This window comes from Rhinopithecus roxellana, chromosome 16, assembly GCF_007565055.1.
Source record: "Rhinopithecus roxellana isolate Shanxi Qingling chromosome 16, ASM756505v1, whole genome shotgun sequence".
NCBI lineage: Eukaryota > Metazoa > Chordata > Mammalia > Primates > Cercopithecidae > Rhinopithecus > Rhinopithecus roxellana.
In genome coordinates this window covers 95,353,960-95,380,512 of record NC_044564.1, presented here as the reverse complement: position 1 = coordinate 95,380,512, position 26,553 = coordinate 95,353,960, and the positions used below count along the sequence as shown (strand labels likewise).

Here is a 26,553-nt window from a genome sequence, read left to right as displayed (position 1 = left end):
CACCCCTCAACCCCCAGGGTAAAATCCTACCCACCTTTTTGGGCCCCCTCCCATTCTTGTCCATCCTAGATTCTGGGATGGTGGGACCGTCTACTGGCTGAGACAGGGTTCAGAAGCCACAGACACTGGGTTAAAATCTTGGTTCTGTCCTACTGCAGCTGTATGACCTTGGGCTAGTAAATCCACCTCTTCTCTGAGCCTAGTTTCCCCATCTGTAAAATGTAGACGGCAATGTGTCCACATTATGGGGTACAATTAAATGTTTGTTCATTTACCAACTTTCTGTCAGGCCCTATTCTAGGCGCCAGAGACACATCAGGGTACAAGACATAAATGTTCTATTCGCATGTGGCATGCAGTCTAGTGTGGGAAAAGTATACGATGTATGTAATAACATCAAATGAATTCAAGAGCTGGGGACAAATGCAGAGCTGGGTCCAGACTGGAGGGTGGGAGGGGGCTGTGTTTGATCGGGTGGTTGGATTAACACTTGAATGAAGTGGGGGAGCAAGCCACACAGGTATCTGGACAAAGAATGTTCCAGGAAGACAGGAAGAGGGAACAAGGCCACAGATGTGTGCTGGAGCTCTCCTGGGGCAGGGAATGGGGAGGGGTGGGGGAAGTGCAACTGGAAAGGCAGTCAGGTGCTGCCCACTCAGGGTCCACAGGAAGGAACCTGAGTCATAACAAGTGAGTCCTGGGCAGAGAACGGACTGAAAGGGGAGCAAGGGTGAATATGGAGAGACAAGTCTAGGGCTTAGTGCAGGGTCCAGTGAGGAGCCGTGACGGCAGGACACACAGCACACAGCGAGGGTGTGTCATCTCAAGCACCAGCACAAGGGAATCCTCAGTAAACAATCCCCCGTGTTGTCCCTGCCACTATCCTCGTTACCATCAACATCCTCATCATCCCCAACATGGGCCCAGGCTCTGCTGCTCCCAAGGCGGAAAGACTGTCAGGCAGACCCACAGAGAAGCCCTGGGAAGTGGGCAGGGCTCCCTGCCCCATTTGACTGATGATGAAGTACCTTGATCAAGGTCCCCCAGCCGCAATGGGCAGGGCCAAGGTGCCTTAAGCCAGTGCCCCACCTCCAGTGGGCTCCCCAGCCTAAGCAGACAAATCTTCACCATGCGCCCTCCTCTCCGCCCTGCCCCCGGGCCCAATCTTCAACCAGCTCTGTGTCTTCATCCACACAGGGCCTCTATGGAGAAAACACTGTACTCTAAATGAAACAACAGCTCCAAGTGTCTGCATTGCACAGGTGTCAGTTCTTTCCCACCCAGTTCCTTGCTTGCTGAGCAGGAGGTGCCGCAAGCCCCATCAGGTGAAACCAGGGTGGGGAGACTTCCTCTCAATCTTAGCTTACAACCCACTTCCTCCAGGGCTCCCCTGAGCCCAGGCCACACTCCTCCCTGGACCTGGCTCCTGGCTGTCCCCTGTTCTGAGCAGCAGGGAGAACCGTAGGTAGAGACAATCTCATCACGGGTGGCAGGCACCTCTCCCACCCCTGACTGGGAGCTCCTCCAGGGAGGCAGGGACTGCAGCTGATTCCTGTCTCTGTCCCCAGGGCCAGGCACAGGTGAGCAAGAACAAAAATAACTCAATCCCGAGGGTCCCTTGGGGGAGCCCTGTGTGCACTCGAAGCCCTCAGCCAGCCAGCCTGCTTGTTGCCTCCCTCTCTGTTGGCTGAGGCAGCCCATGGCCTGAGTCTGTGTGGCACTGCTGGGAAAAGACCATGCCCTCTTCCTTCCACAGCCACAAACTCAGTCTATAGAGGGCCACCCAGCCCCATTGCTATGGGACTAAAGGCTGTGGGTGCTGGGAGAGAGGGCTCTGGGCCGTGGCAGCTAGGCTCCCTCAGCCCTTCTGCAGGCCAAGGAAGCAGGAGTATGCTGGGGGGCCTGTTCCAGGCACAGGGACGTAGATAAGATCATTTCATTGGCCACAGAAAAGTCTGCAGAAAAAGTCCCCGACCAACAGTCCACCGTGGCTTTTGGTGGGGTAAGAGATTCCATGGTGGCAGTGGCATAGAAGTTTTGTTACTTTTTGCTTACTTAGTGCCTGGAATTTGGTATTCTATACTTGCAATTTTTTTAACTTATCTTGTTTTGAGACATAGTCTCATTACATTGCCCAGGCTAGACTTGAACTCCTGGGCTCAAAAGATCCTCCTGCCTCAGTCTCCCAGGTAGGCCTATAGTCATAACTTCCCTTTTTCTGTTTCTTCCCCGTCTGCCACTCCCTCCATGATTCACACGAGTTTCTTCTTCAGACCCACTGGCTGTCTGTGTGGCTGTCTACTCCACCAGTCGGTGGGAGCCCTGGGCTTCAGTCACCTCTCTGGCCAAAGACCCTACATACAGCAGGGGCTCAATGAAAGTTTCCTGGGCAAATCTCTGGGACAATCTGAAGGACCATTTCTGCAGGTGATCATTTAGAAGAAACTCAAAGGTGGATCAAGGAGGGAGTGGCAGATAGGAGGAGAAACTGAGAAAAAGGGAGAAGTCATAACTGCAGGCCCCGAACAGGAAGACACCCAGACAGGCTTTGGCCAGAGCCGTTCAAACCCTCTGAAGAATGTAAGACCCCTGCAGGGGAGGAACAGGAAGAGGAGGAGGAGGGAACAGCCCCTTTCAAGGGTTTAGGTGTTCCTGCGAAGGCCCTCCTGGCCCAGCCCAGAACCTGAAGGAGCTGCTGGCCGGCAGGAGAGCAAAAGCAAATGGCAGGGGAGGTCACATGCACGGGTGGACACTGGAGAGATCGAAAGCCCCCATTCCATAGCTTTCCTAGAGATCAGGATCATGTGTCCTGGAGGTTTCTCTTAAATACTCATGACCCTTCTTCCCTGAGCTCTTGCCTGGCCAAAGCCTCATTTATGTGACGTTGGGTAAACACTGCTGGAGGGGTGGACACAGCTGGAGGCTCTCAGGGCAGCTTGGGTCAGGCCTGCAGCGTATCTGCACGTCCAGGGCATGCAAGCCTTTCATGACTGGGCGGGGCCCCATCAGTTCTGCCCATGGCTTCCCAGTCCCCGACTGCCCTAAAAATGCTCAGGCAGATTCCCACCACCACTCCTCTGTCCAGGTGCCCCCTCCCCAGGAAGGCCTTGCCTATTGCCCTCTGTCCATCTGGGTTTTATCCAACCTTTAAGATAAAGGTCTTTAACTAAAGAGTATGAGCTGTATTTGGTCAACATTCATGTTTTGTTTAGCCCACATAGTGTTGACATTTTTAAGTTTTGAATCAAATGCCAACATTTAAAGATGTGAAATTTTAAAATGTCACAAAAAAAAACCTCTAGATTTTTGGCTTCTCTTATAAATCCAAAGGCCTGCCACCAAATGCCCAGTGCCATGGTGCAATGGCTGCTGCCCCCCTTAGCAGAACGTGTACTCTCCAGATGGCCACAGGTGCCACTACAGCGGTGGACTGTCACAGCAGGCAGGACATGGCAGGACCCACAACACATCAGACCCCCTCCCAGGATCCCACTCAGTGGCTGGCACACAGCAGGGACTTGCTTATTGTTTGTGGAATAAAGAATAAATACACAGTCCTTCACGGTGCCCAGGATTTCCTGAGTGCTATGCTGCTTCCCTGAGAGACTCCCACAGCAGAGATGGAACAATGCCCTTCACTCCCGGGGTCTTGGTCCCACAGCTGGGCACACCTGCAGCAAGACACTGGGGTGAGCCTTTAGGCTGCATCCAGATCTCCCCATTGTTATTTGATCTTTACATCTAAAGTTGTGCCACCTAGAGCCCAGTCAAAGTAACAGCAGTGATCCTGGCACCTTCCTGCCTTCTAAAAAAGGTGGCCGGATTCCTCCCCAGCCCATGGACAGTGATCCCCAGGACTTTTGTTAAACTGAAAAGGAGACATTTGGCAGCAATAACTCACAAAGCCAAGGTTTCCTCAATGCCCGCCTGCAGGAGGTCTGCCCCTCTTTGAAGCTAGTAACCAACTCTTCCCTTTTTCTTTCGAGTAAATGAAACCCCACAGGGTTTTCAAGGTCAGAGTCACATTGGCAGGAAGGGTTCTCTTTGTTCTCCTGCCTCTGACTTACCCCAGACACAGACAATTGTCCCCAACAACCAGGTCCTTGGTAGTGGAAGAGGAGGTCCCTGCTCCTGCAGGGTAGAGCCCTGAGGATGAGCCAGGTGCCTACTGCAGCCCCCAGGAGCCCTGCTTCCTGGGATATGGATTCTCTATTGGCCTGGCTTCCCTGCCAGCCAGGGTGCTCTCTCTCTCACTCACAGGGGTTGGAAAGAAACAGCTGTCAGCCTGCAGGGTGTGCTCGTGGCCCAGGGAGCAGGAAGTGGGCAGTGGCTGGGCCTGGTTCTGCCCCTCCCTGTCTGACAGATGTGACCTGAGGCTACAGCCCTCCTCTCCCTGAGCTTCAGTTTCCTCGTTTGGAAAATGGGGAGATAAATACCTGATTTGAGACAATCAGACTCCTAAGGGGACTGGGAGGAGCTTTGTGCATCATAAAGTGCCATGCCAAAGTTAATTATTCCAGGGCCTGGCACAGTACCTGGCATGCAGTAGGTGCTCAATGGGCACCTGTGCTGGGCCAGGCTGTATGCTAGGTGCCAGAGGCACCTGGGCCCAGTCCACAGGAGATCTGCCATTCAACGAGGCACACAGACAACAGCCACACCCTGAGAACTGCAACGAAGTAAGGACTGAAATGCTTTAAGACCCAGACACAGGGGCGAGGGGCTCAGGTCTTACAAGAGCCCCACCTTTTGGCTGCTGGGCAACAGAGGCCAGAGTTGGAGCTGCCCAGCTGTAGGCTGCCTGGCATTCTACCCATTTTACAACAGGGCCTAGTTGGAGAGAGTTGCCAGGCTTGGTGAACAATCCAGTTCACTGAAGGTGTCCATGTGCATCTGGACACATACCCAGGACCTAACAATGAACCTGTGTGGGCCATACACTCTCTTAATGGCCCCCACACCTGCTTGGCAAGTAGACTACAGGGTCCCTGCCCTGAGAGGAGCTGCCACCCTATCCCAAACAGGTGGTGGACACCAGAGGACTTGAGAATCACGTTGCTGGTGGTTCACATTCTGTCTCTGCCTCTTACTAGCCCATGAGACCTTGGTCAAGCTACCAAACCTCTCTGCATCTGGTTTTCCCATCTCTAAAACAAGCACACCTCTCAGGTCACAGTAAGCACTAAGAGACGAAGCACCTGGCACAGAGGGATGCTTATCCTTGGGCCCTCCCTCCCCCAGTCCAATCTGGCACACACACAGGTCTGGGCCAAGCCTCTGACCAGCTCACCTTCTCTATCTCTGCCTCTTCTTAGTGCTGGCTCCTGCCCTTCCCAATGATTCCTCACCTTCCCAATGCTCCAGGCCCTTTTCCACCTCTCACTGCAGTCTCAATGACTGTTTCAGGAAGAGAGTAAGGTTTTCATCCTCTGAGCACTAGACTCATGGGGTTCCCTCTGCCTAAATGCCCTTCCCTGCTATGGTTATGTGATGAACCTATGCTCTTTCAAGTCTCAACTCCTGTCACTTCTTCTATGAAGTCCTCCCGGATTCCTTGAGAGATGGCCTGACTCCTCCCCCAACCCCCAGCAGAGAGGCACAGAAGCAGCAGGCCAGGGTCTCCAATTCCTTACGTGTCCTTGGGTACATCCCCTCCTCATTCCTGGCCTCAGTTGCCCATCTGTAAAGGGATTACTATGACTTCTCATCCTAAGGCCCTGGGAATGGGCTTGGTCAGCTGCTCTACTTTTGGGGGAGTAAGAGGACCACAGCCAGGTTTGCCCGGAGGTTCTGGGGAGCTAGGAAGGAGCTGGATTCTTGCTTTGTTCTACCCGTGAGGGCAGGACATGCATATATCAAGAGATCCCATCCAGTGTCCTCATGAAGCCCCCCCTTGCTACCAGGTGGAGAGGACCCAAAAGTGAAGCACAGAAATCAGGCACAAAAGATGGGGAGCAAAGTGAAGGCCTTGAAGTCTGCCTGGGACTTGGGGAGGGGGAGCAGAGCCAGCTTTAAGGCTTTAAGCAGAAGAAGCTAGGATCTGAAAGATAGGTATGATCAAAGTAGGAATCACAGGGGAAAGAGAAGGCGGCATTCCAGAGAGGATACAACACGAGCCGGGGAACTCCATGACACAATCCTGGCTAACTCATCTCCTGCACTTGCTCTTCACCAGGTGCTGCTAAGCATTTAGTTGCAGATCCCATTTATTCCTCTTGACAATGCTATGAACTGATACTATCCCCCATTTTGCAGAGTTAGCTAAGTTCTCTAAAGTCACAGCTGACAAGTGGCAGAGCTGGAATTTCAACCCAGCATTTGCCTGCAGTGTTCTGTGGGTCAACAGAGGAGACCAAGGCCTGGTGGCTCAGGGGAGTGGGTGACACAGGGTAAGGACTCAAGTCTGGAGACTCCCAAGGGACTTGTTAAGACCTCGAAGTCGGGTTTTGTTGTCCCTGCAGATAGATCTTGAATGGCACCCAGCCCATCCCAGCGTATGTTGATGACATCCCTTGGGGGTGACCTCACCCACACATGGGGATGTGCAAGCACAGTCCAAGGACCCCCACCCATGCCTCCTTTGCACCATCTGCCTGAATGCTGCCTGAGCTGCTGTGAGCAGCCAGCGAGTGAGTGAGTGAGCAAGCACCTTGGAGGGCGTGAGGGAGCTGGGAGAAGGCAGCCAGTCAGGAGCCGCGGCTGCCAGCAGCCGGCAGCCACACAGACAGGCTGACGCAGAGCTGTTGCCAGGGCAGGCAGGAGAGTCTGCCTTCACAGGGAGAGGGACTGAGGATAGGTCACTCTCTCCTGGGCCACCAGCATGTCCATCCAGGGCCTCCCCACCAAGAGCCTGGCCATTCTGAAACCTCAACACATAAGGACAGCAGCCCCACAGGGAGACCACCAGCAAGGAAAGTCATTGAGACAGAAGGCATGGTCACATCTGACATGCCAGAAACAAGACTGTCACAACGTGGCCCAAACAGAGACCCTGGCTGGGGGCTAGAGGCTTCTGGGCCAGGAGTTTCAACAACCCAGGCTCAGCTTGCAGGACACTCATCACTGTGTGGTACCTGCCCTCCCCCTGTACCAGGAACAGCAGGGAGTCCAGGACTGGAGAGGGAGGGGAAGAGAAAAAGAAGGGGGAGGTGGTGCTCAAAGGAGAATGGTCCCAGGAAGGCAGGACCCTGACTGGACTCTCACCTGGGCCTCTTCTCAGTGCCCGGCACGTGGCTGCCATGTGGCAGGGTGAGGCACGGAAGCCAGAACTATGGGTAAGGAGGAGTAAACATGCCAGGAGGGGCAAGGGGGGCAGGTCAGGATGCCCAGGGCACTGCTAAGTGGTGTGCTGTCCATTTTGCACACGTACTAAGGTCAATTACACACGGTATGATAAACACATGTGTGTGACCCGAGTGAATCTACCCAGAGGTGGATTCTCAGGATCCACGTGCCAGGGGTAGCTACAGCAAGCCCATTAAATAGTTTTCTGTAAAACTGCACCAAAAAGTATGCAGTGTTTCCTCTCATGTGTAGAAATGTGCTTCTGCTAGTACAATGAGTGGCTTTTAGCTAGCTGGATAAAAAGGCCTTGTGGGCACCGCCATCCTGTCTGTACCTGCCCTAAGATTCAGGCTACGCAGCAGGCCAACTCTTAGGAAGTCACTCAGAGTCCAGAATTCTGCTTGCCCCAAAGTCCCACCACTTAGAAGATCCTGGCCCTTGAGTCGATGTGGAAATTGGTAATTCATACCATGAAGACTGTATAGCATCACCTAGGGGTGAATCTATGGTGCAAAGTGCTTCTCTGAGGAGTTCTCTGAGGGCAAGATCCCCCCAGGGCTGCCCCAGGCTCACAAGAGACCCCGGCCCATCTTCATGAGTGCTTGCTATGACACATACACGCACAAGGCCCAACTCCGTATGAGACTTGCCTTCACTGAAACAGTCTTCCTGGTAGATGCTAGGAGCAAAAGAGACAGAGTTCCAACTCACCACTCATCATTAGAGGCTACAGAAATTCACCAAATAACCTGACAACAGCAAAGCTGCCACTTTGACTTAGCGGGGAGAGAGACTGCAGGGTTGACCATGGTAAACGTGTGGCACTGAATTACCACACCTACCTTGGCCCAATGGCTCCCATCTTGGTCTTTGGCCAACCTGGGAAACTTGTTTCCCCATCACATTCCTGGGCCTCAGGAATGTGGCTCCTGGCCTCCAAGGAGGCAGGAGCAAGAGAAGAAAGTAGAGCTCTAGGTACCACCCACAGGATGCCCACTGGTGTCTCCTGGCAGCACACTGGGGTGCTGGGACAGGGATGGATCCCCTCTATACTCTCAGGGCCGGTCCCTCAGGGCTCTGCTGTTTATGTGACGAACTAAGCAGAATTATTTTGGAAATGGAATCTGAGCAGGATAAAGAGTTGGGCTCTGCAACCAGCCCACATAAACACTTAGCCTCTCACCAGGAAGGGCTGCAGTTCATATTCCGCAAGGGACAGGGCACAGCCAGTCAGACGTCAGTTTGGGATGAAACTCAGCTTCCGGCCAATAGCAGCAGCAAAGCATCCCAGGCAGTTCCTGCCTCACCTGGGGTTCAGCTGAGCACCAGGCTCTGCCCTACAAGTGGCCCTAGGGGCACAGTGTGGCCTGGCTCCCCAAGCTGGCAGAAGACAGTGTTACATCCAGCCCAGGAAGATAAAAGCATTCCCCACTACCACCATCCCTTGGAGGCCTGTGACCCTCTCAGAGAGGGGAGAATCCAGAGCTGCTAACTGGGGATCTCAATACTTGAGTGGGTCTCAGAATCAACCTGAGGCTTATCAGGAATACAGATTCCAGAGCCCCCCTTAGACCTGTGACCCTGACCCTCCCAGGGTGGGGCTCCAGAATCTTTTTACCAGGTTCTCATGGCACTGTGATGCTCAGCTACAACCAGGCAAAGTGGGATGCCCCTGGTGCTCCTTCATAATCCCACAGGAAATGCCTGGACTCTCCTTATCTGCTGCTGCCATTCCTGAAACCTTGGGAAGTTTACAAGGACTCACAAGCACCATCCTTACAAGCACCTTCAGGTGACCATACCTCCACCCACCTCTGCAGACAACTGATAGGCCCCACCTGATGACAGGCCAGCTGGGATTAGAGGCAGAGAATAAACCGACCCATTTCATAGGGAGAGAAGTGTGTTATTTACAGAGCCTTTTGAAAGAGGAGTCATTAGTTGACTTGGCATTTTGACCATCAGAAAACTACCCAAGTCACATTGTCATTAAAAGGAAGCAAAGACCTGAGAAAGCAAAGAGGCCTGGCTATGGCTGTTGAGGGTGCCCCCTTTCTAGAGTCCTATAACCCTCTGGCTCAGAAGGCTCTCAGGCAACCACCATGCAGCCCCCTGACCTGCAGGAGCAAGGTCCTCAACCCTAGCTAAAGAGACACCCTCAGGGCAGCAAGTGCCAAGGCCAGCTCCCTGGAGCAGGAGGGCATGCCCCTTGGCATGGGTTCCCCATGTTCAAATCTGGACTCCGCCATTTAAGGGTTCTATGACCTCCGGCAAGTCTCTTAACCATCTTCAATCCTGGTTTCCTCGCTGGTGAAATGAGAAATATCCATTTCTTACGATGGTCGGAGGGTTAAGACCATACAAGTCCGCTGGCAGCCCCTCCTAGAAGACCCACTGGGTCTGCACGAGTTCTCCCACTGCCCAGAAGGTTCTTCCCTGAGAGCTCAGCTTACTCCTTTTGTCGTTGGGGAGGCCACTGCCACCACCCCCGCCAGATGAAACCCTTCAGATCTGGGCTCTCACTGCCTTCAGGACACATGCCTTAACTGCAATTACAGTTACCTGTAGGACAAGTGCACTTCCGCCTGTGTCCTCCACTAGGGGAGGAGCTGGGGCTGGTTTTGCTCATTTGCATCCCCCAGCTTAGCACCATGCCTGGCACATAACGGGCTCTAACTGAAGAGTATCGTCTCCTTTGAGACCAGGCTGTCAGAGCGCCTGTCCCATTGTTGGCTCCTGACTTCATCACTCAGCAACTCCTGAGTCCAGCCTCTATAATACTTGAATTGGTGCCCCACCCTAAAAGGGAGGCTCACAGGACCAATAGCTGCCTGCCTGTCTCCCTGCTGCTTGGGACTCGGCCTTGTGTGGCTCTCCAGATTTCACGCAGTAACACCTTCTCAGAGTTTCGGAAGCACACCAAAGTCATTTGTCAACTATTTTCTCCCATTAATCTCACAATGCATTTGCTATTTTCCCTCCATAATGACTCATTTAGCAGCAACAGAGCAATTAGGCAGACCACAGAATATTGATTTTCTAAGTAGGAGAAATGTCAGCACAAACATCACTTCATGTCTGCCTTTGGCCATCTCTTGCTATATGATGAGGTGGACCCTGGGAAGACTGGGTTGGATGTGCTGACAGGTTGTGGGATCTCAAACAGAAAAGCAAAAGCATGGTGTGTGAGAATGTGAGTATCTGTGTGTGATGACAGAATGATATGATCAAATTACCACGTAACACGATCCCACGTAGACCTCAAAACCCTGGGAGGTAGGCGCCACAATCTTGGTGCCCATTTAAAAATCAGGATACAGAGGGTCAGAGATTAGGTGACTTGTCCCAGATCATGGAGGAAGTTGGGGCATCAGATCTGGACTGGGTACATGTGTCAGCAGAGCAGGATTCTGTTCATCAGAGAGCCCCCATGTGGCTTGCTTTGGGACCAGAATGGAACTGTCAGGTGTGGCAATGCAGTACCTTTCATGGTGTACGGTATAACCCAAGGAGATTTTTGAGATATAAAACAGTTGGCCCGAGTCCTGAAGTCACATCTCAGCCCTGGTGCAGCTTCTAAGCCCAGCTGCCGTGAACAAGCTCACCCCAGGCTCCCCTAGTCATCTACCAGCCTTGTCCAAGAACTCTCAGAAAGGCCTGGAGAAAGACAAGCCAGCTGGACCCCCCTGTCCCACTCCTTCACCCCTGCACCACCACTACTGGCCCAAGTCGAGTGCATACCCAGTTCCTGGGGCACCTCAAATATCCTCACCCTATAACAAGAGGGCAGGAGAAGGAAAAGGGTGAGAGTTGGGAGTGGTGTGATAAGCAGGCATCTGGCGGTTTTAGGCCCCTATCTATGAATGGCTCTAAAGCCAGGCCCCACAGCTTGGAAACCCTGAAGGAAGGCTTCACTCACTGCTGCCTCCACCCCCCAGACACTCCAAGCAAGCTAGGAAGGGTGCTGTCAGAGCAACAGGTCCGAAGGCCCCACCCCAGCCAACATACTGACATTTATCCAGGGAGCAAATGGTTTCTTGGTGGCCAAGAGGAAAGAGCTGAAAGCCCAGCTGGCAGATGTGGGTTTAAATATCAACTCTTTATGTGCCTCTGGGTGAGACAATTACCCTCTCTGGGCCTCAGTTACCGTATCTATAAAATGGAATAATCCCTGCCCTGCCACCTTCCTAGCTGGTGTGAGGGCCATGTGGGGAATGACAGGGTGCCCCATAAATGCTGGCTGGGGAAGCTCCTCAAAGGGGGACGTTTCCAAGAGTTGGCACTGTCCTCCAAGGGAAGGGACTGCTCCAGATGGAAAGAGCTCCCCATTGCTGGAGATGTGCCAACACTGGAGTGCCGGTGTGGATGGGAAGCAGAGCATCCTGTACCCCCTCCCAGGGGCTCAGACACACACTGGCACATTAAAGCCTCTAAGGAGCCATGCATCAAAGAAACTGTCTGACTTGGTTCACTGGATGTTGCCCTGACCTGTTTGGACTGTGAAATTCCCTCATCCCAAGCACCCATTAACATCTGTAAGAATATGTTCAGTGGAACCCATTTAAGAAATACTCCTACAGAAGGTTTGGAGCAAGGCCTTTCAAGAGTACTCGTGGCGTGGTGAGACTCTAGGACTTTCCTCAATATCAACTACATGTTGAGGGCAGGCCCACCCCTTACTCTCCTTTCTAGCATGATAGGGAGACAAGGCCATGTGTCAGAGGGAAAACTCACATCAATGAAACACCATCAAAAGGGATTTAGAAATCTCAAATAGGAATCACTCCCAGGCTACCTCCGACTTTAACAAGCCCAGAAACTGGGAGGGATTGAAGAAGGGCCCCAAACAGAAATACCTCCCCCTCCCCTACTCGTCTGAAAATTGCCCTCATTGCTCTTACCCGCTGCATAAGCACTGATCCCTTTGGGCTGCCAGAAAAGAGGGCTAAGTCCCCAAAACAGCTGATCACCCTTCAGAGAAAAAGGGTTAGTGGGACCACAGAAAGCAGAAAGAATAAGAATACTAAACCATCTGTGTGCTAGAAAACCCATGTGTGGATCCTGGAAGAAAGCACACACTACCCCCACCTGCCCTTTATCATGCTATGGGAGCCATATGGACACACCAGAGCTGGCCCCCAACCCAGGGCCCTCTCCTCTCTCTGGAGGCTCCATGCCAGGAAAGGCAGAGGAGTCCGGGAACCATCGGCTCCCCTGGAAGAGCTCCGGCAAACCCATCCATGGCAAACCCATCCATAATGGTGCAGACTTTGCTCCCAGCAAGGACAGAGCTTTATTAATTATTCAGGGGACAGTGCAATTATGCAAATCTGTGGGCAGCCTCTGCCCGACCACTGCCTTCTGCAGAGGGAGTCTAGAGGGGAATGGGGAGGCCCAGAGCTCATGCTGCCAGGTACACGGGAGCCACCCAGCCTGCAAAAAGGGGAATAAACCCCCACGCCCTAGGCCTAGGCTCGTCCCAGACAAACCACCTCCCCACAGAGTGCTCTCTGACCAGAGCCAGGCTCCATCCCACACACAGGAGAGCTGGTAGCTGCTTTGAGGAATGATATTGAGAACCTGGGATGCCTTTTTCCAAATACATATGACCCACTACCTGTTGCTGAGCCAGCAATGCCATCATTCAGGGCTTATTCCTGCAGATACTAATGGCAGGGAACACTTCCAGAGTTTCCTCCAAAACATGCTTCTGAGGAGACATAACAAGAATATACCAAATAATGTTCTGCAAAATGCAACTGCTCCACAGATGGTAACAGCTGCTCCTGGGGTTGGGGGACAGGAAACCCTAGATTAAACAAAGCAAAACTGATTTGTTTATTGTAGGACCTTTCAGGGCCTTTAATCTCCTGGGTCACATATGATTTCCCAAGAATGAGGAAGCAAAATTTGAGGATGGAAAACGCATTTGAGCACACAATCACCCCACTGGAGTAAAACATCAAATCTCACCTCCAAGATCCTCTGGAACTGAGTTTGAGAAACTCTGGACAGACTGCTCCCCAGTCCTGTTTGGACTATGGAATTCTCTCATCCCAGACACCCATTAACATCTCTCAGAACATGGTGTTCCATGGAACCCAGTTCGGGAAAACACTCCTGTGGGTGCTCTGAATAAGAAGCAGCAGAGGTACGAAAGACAACAAGCCCTTTCAAGTGCACCCCTGGCTTGCAGAGACTCTAAGACTTACTAAGTTCTCTGCCAGCTCCACTATTCCTTAATTCTGAAATTCTCTGGAGTAGGTTTTCCCTATCCTCAAACAACCATCAAATTCGTGGACTTTATGATCGTAGGGCAACTGAACAAGACCACCTCACGCAGGCTGGATGGGCTCCAGGCAGAATATCTGGCCCTAGCACTACCACCTCCCTACGTCACGTCCAGTCCACAGAAGGCAGTGACACCAGGGCAGTGTGGCCTGCAGTACAATAGGCAACCCCCTTGGTGAGTCTGCTGTAGTACTGCCCAGGGTGGCTGGGGGTTTCAGCGCCAGCTTCACCCATCTTCCCACAGATCCTGAGCAGAGGCTGATGGGGGAGTCCCTGGCCACGATCATCATCACCCTGTTTGCCTTCACCCTCCTGGGTAGTGATGAAAGCCACCTCTATGTTCTGACCTTGGAGGAAGAGAAGTGCTACGGAAGATCACTTAGCCTAGCCACAACCCCTTCTTCTACCTGCCCCATCTCACCCTGCATTGTAAGTCAACAGATCCAAATGCAGCCACAGCTCATCAGCTCTGCCCAGATGAAAAGAGGTATGGGAGCCCAGAACCCTGGGGGAGCCACAGAAAAAGATGCTTGAGAATAAGTGATAAGTTGCAAACAAGAGGGGCAGTCACTGAGCCAAGCCTGCCCTCGCATCCTTATGACCCCATCTTAAGGCCTGCCTCCACCGCCACCCCTACCGCCTCAGGACTTGGGCACCCACAGCAGCCCCCTGCAGAGCCCCTGGTGCCCTTGGGACACACTTCCAAACCGCCTGGCAGTAGCCATATTCTCTCACCTGTGGGAGACAGAAAAACATTCTAGAAAGACCTGGATGCAAATCCTGTCTATGCCACTCACCTGCTGTCCGACTCAGGGTAAGTGACTTTTACCTCTCAGAACCTCAAATTCTTCACCTATAAGATAGGGAGAGGGCAGTACTGTGGGGTGGCTAAAAACACTGATGTGGGAGCCAGACAGCTTGGGTTTAATCCCAGCTCTGCCATTTCCGGTCACACAACTCACGCCTCTTTGGCTGTGAACCAGGGACGGCAACAGTATATATCTCACGGGCTGCTGTAAGGGTGAAGCGAGTTCAACTCAGTGAAGTGCAGAGAGCAGGGCCTGGCGCATAAGATGTGCTCAGCCATGTCAGCTAATATACTATAGAGGCCCCGGCTGTGGATACAAAGAGATCTAGATTCCAAAGGCAACCTGAGGCTAATCCTGGCTACATGATTTTATACTCTGAGGCCAGTTTTCTCACCTATAAAATGGGGGGAGGATAAAATGAGGGTAGTCAAGAAAATCAGAGATGATGCATATACAATGCATAATGCCTACCACACAGACGCTTCTTAAGTGACCAAGTGGTTTATCAATCTCATCATTGACAGAATATGTAATGTGAAACAGAGCACATGAGCACAGGCCATGTAGAACGGTGCCTGACAGAGGCCTTACATAATGAAGCCAACCGCCTGGGTTTGAAACCCAGCTCTGCCACTTATGAGCTGTAGGACTTGAACAAGCTGCTCAGTCTCTCTGTGACTCTATTTTCTTCTCTGTAAAATGGGGACAGTAATAGCACCTATCCTTCAAAGTGCTACAGTAAGAATGAGCTGAACAAATGCACGAGAAAGCACCAGGCACAGAGCCTGGCGCATCCTGGGCCACTCAAGGGCAGTGGGTGGGGCTATCACAGCGTCAGAAGCAGTTTGCCATGAACGGAGCAGGATGAAAGGCATCTCCGTCCGCCCCACTACGATGGCTCCATTCTCCAACAGCTCCAGGGGCTTCATGACCTGAATGCAGTAAACCAAAGCCCAGGAAAGACTGGGCCAGCCCTGTGCCAGGAATCCTGGGCTCCGAGACATTAGTTTCCATTTTTGTTTTTGCTTTACTGAAATAGAGAATCTGAAGCTGAGAGGGAAGCAGTTGGTGGAGCTGAGCCTTGGACCAGCTCTGGGAGACTGACTCAGGCATGCCTGCTATTAACCTCCACAGCAACTGGCGGTATGGGGGACGGGATTTTAGAGTAAGGCAGCCCTAAGTTCAGATTCCAGCTGCCCACCTCACAGGCCCAGATCCCCCATCACCTCCCACAACCCTAGCAGGTGCTGGGCCTCCTTAGTTGGGAGTGCAGCCCACCCCACGTGGCCTAGTCTCTCCAAAGACAGTCATTCTCTTCCCTGAGCCGAGACCTTCCAAGGGGTCTCGAAGACTTCCACTCCCAGGTGGGAGCCAAGGGTATCCGGTCCAGTCCTAAAATGCTGACTAGTCCTGTCCTGGGGAATCTGACTTGGCGGATCTTGAATTGCATTACTGCCGCTCGCTTGATCCTAAGCAAATGGGTACACCTCCCTGAACCTCAGTTTCCCCACCTGCAACCAGGAAGTTAGTGAGAACAGCGGGCCTTGGTGGCAAAGGTGGGATGAGCACTGGACCTGGTGTTAGGAGACAAATTCCAGCTCCCCTTGCCTCTGCCCCTTCACCTCTCTGAGCCTCACCCACCTCAGCTGCAAAATGCAGATCAGTCACAAATGCCCTGACTGTTCCAAGCACCCTCAGGAGACCCAGGGCACTGGTGCGGAGGAGCTTTTCATAATGGGAGCCCAGTGCAAGCATCAAAGGGGGCTACTGATACTCCTCTGAGGAGGGAGAGGGTTTATTTCAAAAGGTGTCACAGCCTTAAGGAGAAAGAACATGACATGCTACTGGTGGGATCTTGACATCAACCAGGGAATGGACTTGCTTCGTTACTGGGTTTCCTCCAATGTGTGATTTTGGACCACTCACACATCGGCTTTCAGTTTCTACATCTGTGAAATGGGAAACAAAAAGCCCTCTTGCTATGAGAAATCACTAAGAGTATAGCACAGGAAGTGCTTAGGCAAGTCACCAGCACACAGCTGGGGCACAATGCCTGCCCCTCTGCAAAAGAAGCAAACTTTGGGGAGGCAAGACCACCCCACCCAGAGAGTCTAATTTAGAAGGTCTGGGGTGGTGTCCAAGAATCTGCATTTTATCAGGTGTCCTAGGCAATTCCTCGTCATACAGGTCCTCCTCTGCCCTGGGTTTCCAGTACAAGAGTAGGGATTTAGTCATAGCCACTTAGTTTCCTGATGAAATGTGGGGAAGTTGGAAAGAGGGAAAGAAAGCACAAAGGAGAGTAAGGAGCAGAGGGGGTGGGGCTGGGAACAATCTATTAATCAATCTCCTCCCCAGCCAGAAACGGTAATTGTTGAGGCTCACACATCCTTCACCTGTTAACAATCTGCAGCTGCAATACCACGTTCTGATTACGAATGTCAAAAAGGCAGAGCATGAAATTAACTTCCCCTTAGTCAGTGGGCACAGGGAGACACTACACTAATTCACTGCCCTTGGTATGAAAACTCCCCATGACAATGTCGAATCAAATTAGGGCTCATGCTATCCTGGTGCCATCTCTATCTCTCCCCAGTGCACTCTTTTACAATCAGGCCCAGCCTGAAAACAAGGGCCCTGGCTTGCTCCAGAAAGGTCAGGGCGACAGGCAGGTGATGGTTACCTGGGACAGTAGGGAGAAGGGCTCCTCTGCTCCCCCGTGGGGGCTGCCCACTGAAAAGTGGAGATGGGATATCATTGTGCCAAGGAGTAACTCACTCAACAGAGCATCTGATGCAGTAGTGTACCACTAGCCCCACCTGAGAGATGGGAAAACTGAGGGGGGCGGCAGAAGGGTGGAGGTGGCAAAAACCTACTCAGGCTGCCTTTTGGGGAACCTCTAAAAAGTACAGTCTGAGGCTGCCCACTGGTCCATCTCTCTTAAAAAATTTAAGCACATTCAGTTATTCACTGGCCAACTCTAAATGCCTCTGGCACAGGGCACAAAGTGCTCTGTTAGTGCTTCCAAGCAGCCTATCGCCAAGGCAGTCATCAGCTGAGGTCTACAAGCGGATGACCCTACAGGTCGGCAGAACGAGGGCCTCCTAAGCCGACACAGGGAGGGGAGGAAGGGAGGTCTTATTCCTTGGCCTGCCCTCAAGATGGGGCCTGACCTCCAGCCTTGGAGTCACTTCTTACCTCTCCCCCAAGGAATTCTCAGGCAGGGTGCCAGGAACCTTTGTGGGTGGGGATGGACGTTTCCCTCTCCCTCCCATAGGTTTTCACCCCATCGCCCATGTGGCCCACAGGGAACATCTGCTGCACGCTGGTGGCTTCCACAAGGACGTGCATGTGTGCATGCCCAGGTGGCAGGTGGCATGGCCTGTATACACAAGGGAGGACAGCCATATGCCCACAGAGGACAGAGATGCCCTCTATCTCAGGAGGGGATGGTAACACAGGCACACCCCAGCTGGGAGGGGAAACTCCCCTATCATTTCCATCACTATAATCTCCTGTGAGTTTCCAACCAGTCCTTTGAGATAGGTGGGTGGGCACAATCACTCCTCTTGATGGATGAGTGGAAGGAGGGGCAGAGAGGAACCATGGCTTGCCCATAGTCACAAATAGGCAGGGCCTGACCAAGAGCCCAAGGAAGGTGTATGCAAGCAAGCTCACATATGGGCCACAGAGAGCTCAGGGAGAAGCAGAGGGGAGGGAGTTGGGCCCTTGGTGGAGATTTGGCTGTGGGAAGCTGCCTGAGGCTCCCAGGCTCTGACTTGGGGGCAGCTTCCCTGCAGCAGTAGCCCAGAGGCCCCTGGAGGGGTGGGAAAGCAGAGTGGTCAGCAACTGTCCCTCCCATAGCCCAGGCCTTGGGCATGTCACCTGGCTGCTCTGAGGTTGGTACAGCCCCACCTCAGCCCAGGCTTGCTATCCACACCTTCTCACCCCATCCCCAGGCAGATGCTGCCCTGGACACACCTCACAGATGGATGCACTGATGGCCAAGAGACTAGAACCACCAGAGGTTCTTCGTGCAAAAGGAGCTTTCACTCACCTACAGCCAATCACCACAAGGGAGCGGGCTGGCTGCTCAGAGCAGAGAGAAGCTAAGCACAACCTGCCACCCTGGAAGGAGTCACCAAGCCGGCTGGGGGAGCTGGATGCTTTTCCCTCTTGCCTTTTTGGTCTCTTATGATCTCCTCCAGTTTTGTTATGTGGCCTTCTAAAATAGCCATTAATTAGAGCCTGGTAATTAACTTTCTGGTTCAAGTAATATTTTGCAAAGGAATTGCATTAAAGAGTCGATTTGCATATTCTAATACAGGGCTTGGAAATAGGCAGGGCTACCTGGAGGAGAATGGAAGCAGTCCCATAGCACCCCTCAGGCCTGGCACCTGGGCCTGAGCTTTGCCTGGTAACTGAAGGTGAGAGGGGAGGCAAAGAGTTGCTGTCTGGGAAATTCTCCCCAAGAAGGTGGGGTACTTATTCACACAATGGCCACCTCAGTGTCCATGCACCCAGACAGAAAGTGCACACATGCACACAGGGATGCACGTGAGTGCTCAGAGAACATACTACACACATGGGTACAACAGGGTATACGTACACAGACATGTACAAACAACTGCTAGATGTATACCCAAGAAGAAAACACACGATAATAACAATAGTAGACAACACTTATAATGAACACACAGATTGAATCATATATGTAATTGCCTGTATTTGGCCTCCAAAAACAGCTACTTTATACAGTCTCACCCCATATGATGTGCCCCAGGCACTGTTCCAAATACTTCACCTGTATTAACTCAATTAAATGCACAAACATGTACAAGGACATTAACATATAATGTACACACCACTTCATGAGGACAGGTGCACACTTGCAACACATACAAAAAACGTACACATACATTTGCTTGTGCAAAGAAAGGCTTCTCCAGCCTTTCTTTGAGGTTTTGAAACCTCAGCCTCGCTGATCCCACTCTCACTAGCTAATTTCCACCGTTCCTAAAAATATTGCCCAGCTCGGATCTTGGGAAGGTACACGAGGGAGCTGCAGATCTAAAAGGAAGGCTATAAAAATGAGAAAGCAAAAAATAAATTGATTCTTCTATACGTCCAGGTCGTATTCTGTGGCTTTCCCCTTCCTCTCTCGAGATGAGACTCAGAATTATGTGCTCCTGTGCTGGTCAGCCCTGCCCCCAAAGGTGCCCATGGGGCTCAAGTACAATGCTGCAGTAGAGAGGGGATCTGGTTCTAATGCCTGGCTTCTGCATAGGCCCCATCTCCATGCCTTTGACTGTGTGCCTCAGTTTTCCTGGCCATAGAACAACCCTTTCACTGCCTACCTACCCTACAGGGCAGAAGACCTCTTTAAGTGCTGTGTAAATACAGGGCCTCCTTATGAATGATGGGATTAGGAATTAAACCTGATTTCCTTATGGAGAGGAAGGGAGGAGAGGACGAAAGAAGAAGGGAGGGTGAGGAGGAGGGGAGAGCCAGGTGAGCCTTCCTTGCAGGTAATTAATGAGTTCCCCGTCATATCTCTTGGAAGGCAGAGGCTTATTCAACATACAGGATCCACCTACATGGGACCTCTCCAAGCTGAGGAAGACCAAACAGGGAAACCAAGAATCCTGCAAAAGGCTTGTCAGAACACTCAGGCAAAGGACAGGAATAGACAAGTCTCAAAAGAAGCACTGCCACTGGCCATGAAACTCAGGAAACCACTATTCAATCACCAACAAGCAAATGAATGCAAATAATTTTAAAAATGCCCTTTTTCTGCCTATCCAAATGACAAAGACTGTTTTATTGATGACATCCAATGTTTTGAAGGGTGTGAAGAAACAGGTGAGCCCTCTCAAAAATCACTGGGGAGGGGTATGAATTATTACAGGTTTTCAGTGGGTGACATTTTTCTAAGAAAAACCTCAAACTATTCATATTTTTTGACCTAGTAATTCTGTTTCCTAAGACTTTATCCTTTGGGAAAAATCAGAAACGTAGGCAAAGATACATATTCAAGGATTTAAATCCCAGTGTCATTTTTAATCAAGAAAAACTAGACATAACCTAAATGCCTAAGTGATTAAAAACAAGTATGACCCAAACAGAAGATGGAACAATGAACTTTTAAAACTGATTATTAAAACATACATGAGAGCTTTGCTTTCCCAGGTGTAGGCAGGAATCCCTAGGAAAATGTCTTGTGCCCTAGGTAATAATGGCTGTTTCTTATGTTTAAGGCAATAGCGATCCTTCTTACAGCTCGATTCACCTTACCAGGCACAGCAACATCTATTATCTCTTGAACCTCAGGATGAGGCCACATGATTGCTGATTATTCCCACACTGTGGATGAGAAAACTGAGGCTTACCAAGATGAGGTGACTTAAACTTACCAATATTAACTGAAAACCTATGACATATTAATCTAACCTCTTTCACGCATTAATTAAATTTTAGAAACATTTAAGAAATGTGCAAGACCCAGTGTTAAATGCTAAGGAAACAGCACTGAACCGGACAATTTCTATGAAAAGTGTGCTAAATGTATTAATGTTAATGTCTTCAACGACATGATTATCATCATGCCCATTCTGCAGATGAGCAAACTGAGGCTCCGAAAGGTTATGTGACTTGCCCCAGGAATGCCTGGCTTCAAATCCAAAGATCACATGCATCCCACTACTCCTGGCAATTGTCTAAACTGCACTATCATCTTGACATCACCACACTAGACAGACTAGTCCAAAGAAAAAGGACCAGGCCCTCCCTGTCTATACTAGGGGAGAGAACAAGGGCAAGAAACACCAGACATGGATGCCCAGCCTTGCCTGCACCTACTGTCAGCAACCAAAGCAGGAAAATAGACCCTAACTTCCATTTCCCCTGTTCCTCATCAACCTTCCTCACGCTCCCTCCTCCAGGGACTGTCTCACCACAAGGGGCAGAATTGATTCCTGCCTACTCAGGTCCAGGTGAGGGTCCCTGGAAGCTGCCATTCCCAACATCCAAGTACTGTATCTCCCTCCCTAGTCCCATATCATTTGGAATTCCACCATTAGCAACTTTCAGGTGTGGGAACACCAGCCAGCACACACATACTCTGGAAGGGGGAATCGATCCCTAACTCCACACATAGCAGCCTTGCCTTCCTGCACCAGAGCTGCCTGCGTTTATGAGCTAAGCTCTGCACCAGGATGACTGGGAAGAGTTTGATGGGGGTACAGACGATTTAGATAACTACTGTGTACGTTTAGACAGGTAGCATGCCAAAGGAGACACATTCCCAGCAGGTGTGGAGGGCTAGAGTCACAAAGAAACAACATCAGGAAAGACAAGGAATGAGGAAAGCATAATATTGCCAGCTGACCCTCCTAGATCCTCAGTAACATTAATAAATAAATGAATGACTTGGAAATTATCCTCTGGGCTGGCAGAACCACATCCTCTATATCACTTTTACCAACATTAAAACAGCCCCGTAAATGAAGCGGCAGCATTTGCAGTCTGCAAAATGAAAATGCTTTTGCCAGCACACCTTTCACCTGGAAAGCGCTCCAAGTAGCATGTATTTCTGTTATCCAGGAGAAATGATCACCTGTCCTTGGTGCTTATTGCCAAAGCCTCCGAAGAAGAAATGAGTGTCTGAGAGACCCAGAGACTGTGGAGACCAGCTGGCAACCTCCCTAGAGGCTGTTTCAGAAGAGTTAAGTCCGAAGACTCAAGCTTGTCCTACAGCCCCCAGCCCCCAGAGCCCAGCTGTGCCCACCAAGCCCTGCCTGGCCTGACCCCAGCCTCACAACCAGATAGCAACCCTTAATCCCAACCAGCCAGGTTTGGCATCCCCACCCCTGAAACCAACTCCCTTTCCAGGGAGCCAAAAAAATCCCAGCACAGAACCAACTGGTTTCCAACCTCCAGATGAGAGAATTCCAGCGCAAAAAAACCACCTCCCCAACACAGCAGCTTTTGGAGCACACAGACAGCATTCAACAAAGCCTCTTCAGCAGCCATATAAACCAGATTCATCCAAAGTCAGAACTCAAGTGGCCACCCCAGAGTGCCCCGTGCCACTCATCTACATTGGAAGGCCATGGGGACCAGGGCTCCGGCTTGACCACCTAGAAGCCCCCACCCTCCCTCCCACTCCTGTCCCCACCCATTCACTGAGGCTAGCGTCTTGGCACTTACCCTCTCCCCAGCCAGAGACATGGCAGCCAGTGGGGGTCCCATGGAGCCAGGACACAACTCTTCCTCGCTGCTAAGCCAAGCCAGAGGCAGCCCGTCCTGCCCTCCCAGCCTTCAACAGCACAACCACACTACATCAGAGCAGGGAGAGGTACCGCTCCACTCATCCAGGTTTGGCCATGAGCTGGAGGGGCGGGTGGGGTCACCATAGTTGTTTTTACTCACTGAACTCCAAATAGGATGACTCCAGGGACAGCCCCAGAGAAATTTCTGCCCATCCATCCCAGCAGCAGCCGACGAATCTATTCCTAAGCAAAGCAGCAAATCAGGAGACCCCAGTCCTGGGAAAGCCTATTTCAGCTCCAAGGCTGGGTAGAGGGATTTCAAACCCAGTCTTTCTGCCTGTCCATGGGAAATCTAGGCTCCCTTGCTGTGCCAGAGAAGCCACCAAGCCAGATTTTGTTTATAGAAAATTAAAAAGACAATTCCACACCGCTGCCAGTGACATTCTGCTCCAACCGCTACTGTTTCCTACCGTTTCCAGAAACAGGCTTGTAGTTTCACTCCCAACCCCCACTCTGTGCCCCTTCAGCATGTGGCAAGGCTGACCTGAGGCCAAGCAGGACAAGACCTGCAGGAGGTCGTCTCGACCATGCCCTGACCTCTGGCTAGGGTGGCCAGCCAGCACTTGGCAGGGTACAGGCTTCCCGCTGTAAGGAGGTAAACATGACATGCATGCCGCCTGCTCCCGGGAGAGCAGACACTCTGAGGCCGGACTGCCTGCTCTCTCTCCTGTTCCCCGGACAACCACCACATGCACACAAAAGGGGGTACGTACACAAGCCCCCGCATGCGGGTGCAGAGGGTCCTGACCCCCGCCAAGGAAAGCGCAGAGAAGGGCATGTTCCTGGGGAAGAGAGCCGAAGGCAGGGGCCGGGCGGAGGGAGGAAGGCAGCAAACCGGGTGGCCTTCCGCCCAGACAATAACAAAGATGGGAAGCGAGATTTTCAAAAACGCAGTGACTGCACCCAGCGCTGAGCTCTGGCCTGGCTGCATCTTCCTGCCAGGGCACGCCTGGTCCCCTGGGGCACCAGAGCCATCAGAGAAAGGTTGAGGGTCCCGCCTCAGGCTGGGCTTGGCAGCTGGGGTAGGAAACCAGCTGCAGGCAGTGGTGAGGATGTACTGGAGAGCGCAGCTCTGGGCCGATGGAAATTAAAGGTCTAGCCATTCTACTGGGAGGTGGGAGTGTTACTCTCCAGGAAGATGCTAGGGGTCAGTTAAACAGTCACTCAACCTTGGGCAGGAGTTGGGCTATAACTTGTACTCCTCTGCCTGCTAGAACCAAGGGGTAGGGGAGAGATATTTTCATGCTACCTATGCCTCCCCTACAGGGAGTGCCAACACGGACACAGCCCTACGAAGGCAGATGCCAATGGTCTGAGATGTTCGGGCTAAATACTGAAAAGACTCCTCGGTGCCTGCCCGTACTTTCACCTCCACAGGCTGGGCAGGGACACGTTCTAACTGGCACCGGAATCCATCACCATGTCTGTGCCTAAGTGGAAAGGTGCCTGTGGCTGGCACCGCTCGAGGAGGACCTGGGCCCTGAGAGGCTGTGTCCGCCCAGTGCCCCCTGGAGGACAGGATGGCTTGCCCTTGCGAGCTGAAGCCCGCTCCCTTGCCAGCGTCTCCCCAGCAGGTTGAACCACCTCCTCCTCCTCCCTCTCCCCTTCTGCCCCACCAGCCACCTCCCCGCGGAATTTCCACACCTGCTCCCGGCTGGCCCAGGGAGAAGGAAACAGAAAGCAGGAGACACCCCTGAGAGTGGAGAGGTGAGGGAGGGAGGGAAGCAGCTGCCTAGGCTGGAGAGGAGGCGGCCCTGGCTCCCCAGCCTCAGGCTGTGACCCCAGCTCAGGGCCTGGGCACTGCCCGCTCTGCTAGCCCCGGCCCCCAGCGGAGCACGCGCCCTACTTAGGGCAGATGTGCCCCCTAAGTAGCCCAGCCCCCTGCTCCTCCCCTCCAGATGTTCACCCTTCCCCTCACCACCAGCAGTGCCCGGTCTCGGCCAAACCTGGCCGAAAATGCCTTTTGTATCTGATACCCAGGGGCTCCTGAGGCAGGGGGATGGGTCCTGGGGGCGGAGGAGCCACTTCCGTCCCCGGTTCGGGCACCGCACGGCCCGGGAAACAATGCCCACCTCGGACAGGCGAGGCAGGACTTCCCCGCGAGGGCACTTCGCGCCCGGCCTCGCCCGGGGCTGCCGCAGGCACCCTCTGCTCTCCTCTCCTCACCCCGGAGGGAGGCGCAGGGTCCTCCCCTCGGGCCCCCCAGTGCCGCCGAGGTGGCCCCACAAGTTCCCGGCAGGCGGCGTGGGGTCCCCTCCCCCATGTGGCTCGTCCCGGGCCGGGCTCCCGCTTTGTCCCCGCGCCCTCAGGGGCGCAGCCCGGGGCGGCGGCGCGGGGGGACCGGGCGGCGGCGGCAGGCTCACCTCTCATTGTCCGCTGCGGCGGCGGCGGCGCTCCGGAACCCCGGCAGGATGTGGCGGAAGCTGTGGTTGCGGTCCAGCTTGGGCTGGCTCTTGGTGCGCTTGATGGAGCCCTTGAGGCGGCGGCTGAGGAAGCCCTGCGCACGGGGCGACAAGAAGGGGAAGGGGAGGCGGGGTTAACGCGGCGGCAACGGGCCGGGACCCGCGCGGGACCCGCACCCTTGCTGGGCGGCCGCGCGGCCGAGGGCGGGCCGGGCTCGGGCTCGGCCCCAGCAGCTCGCGGCCCGCGCCGCCCGCCCGCCGACCGAGCGCCGACGGCCCGGCCCGCGCAGCGCGGCCCAGCCCACCCCGCCCGCCACGTCGCCCCCGCCCCCTAAGCCGCTGTTGCCATGGCGACGTCGAGCCGAGCCGCGCCGACCGCGGCCGAGGCTGCCCGAGCCCCCCGGGCGTCGGGGCGAGGGGGAGTACCGGGACGAGGGGGCGGGGCTGCGGAGGGGCGGAGACCCCTGGGGAACGCCAGGGCCGGCCGCCCCACTCACTTCCCCGCCGCCTCCAAGCTTGTCCTCCCTGAGCGAGGTCACACCCCCCCCACCACCCACCAGGAGGAATCCACGCCCCCTACCCCGTCGGGGATTGACAAAGCACCTTCCTCCGCTGCGAGGTCGCTGCTCTCAGCCCCCGGTGGTACCGATGAGAGCGGGCGCGTGGTCGGCTGAGGCGCCGGCTGGCCTGCGCCTGGCAGTGCCCTGGCCACCTAGACCCGGATCCCAGGCGACTTTCCCTCCCACAGCGGCAGTCGCTTGATGTCAGGGTGGGGCCCCTGCCTGGAACCGTTGTAGGTACCCCAGCAAGGACAACCATCTTGGGGAAGAGATACTTAGCGCCCAGCTCAGGGAGGGGCCCGATGAGCTGAAGGGTTTGCTGAGTATCCCCATTAAAAGCTTCAAGATTTGGGGAACCTTATTCAGGCCATTTATCCACCTACCAGGTTGCACTGACTGAGAATAGAGCTTAATCCCCCACCTCCCCCATCCCAAGAGCTCCTGGTCTGATGGAAGAGACAGAGGAGACAGGCGTTCAATACACACAGGTCGAACCAATCTTCCCTTTACAGGTGACAGGATAGATGTGGGGGCCCCAGGGGACACAGCCTGGGTCCTGCCAGGCTTGGAACCTACAGGAAGCTTGAGGGAGAGGAAAACTGGAGGAGGTGGAGCCCTCTAAGGAGGGGGGGTTCTGGGGGCTCACCCACCTCAGTCTCAACTCCAGGTTGCAAGTGGGATATTAATTTAATTTGAGGTTAATGTACATAATCCAAATACCACATTCCATCCATCCCAAAATAAAGTGTCAGTTTGGCAGCCCTCTCTGTGTCCAAGAGGAGCAGTGGATGTTTGCCACAGGCCCTGGGCTGCATCTGTCCATCTTCAACATGAGAAGGTCAAACATGTGCTGTACAAGTCATCTCACATCACCCTCACG

The 26,553-nt window shown here is 53.2% G+C and overlaps 1 protein-coding gene across 9 annotated transcripts in view; it reads right to left on the bottom strand.

Moving 5' to 3' along the window:
* Nucleotides 1-26,553, bottom strand: part of DAB2IP (DAB2 interacting protein) — a 186,799-nt gene that overhangs the window by 60,239 nt on the left and 100,007 nt on the right. For all 9 annotated transcript variants that reach the window (XM_030919959.1, XM_030919963.1, XM_030919965.1 and 6 more), the window contains exon 3: nucleotides 25,075-25,208. In XM_030919959.1, the coding sequence (XP_030775819.1) occupies nucleotides 25,075-25,208 (134 nt within the window). The remainder of the gene's footprint in view (nucleotides 1-25,074; nucleotides 25,209-26,553) is intronic.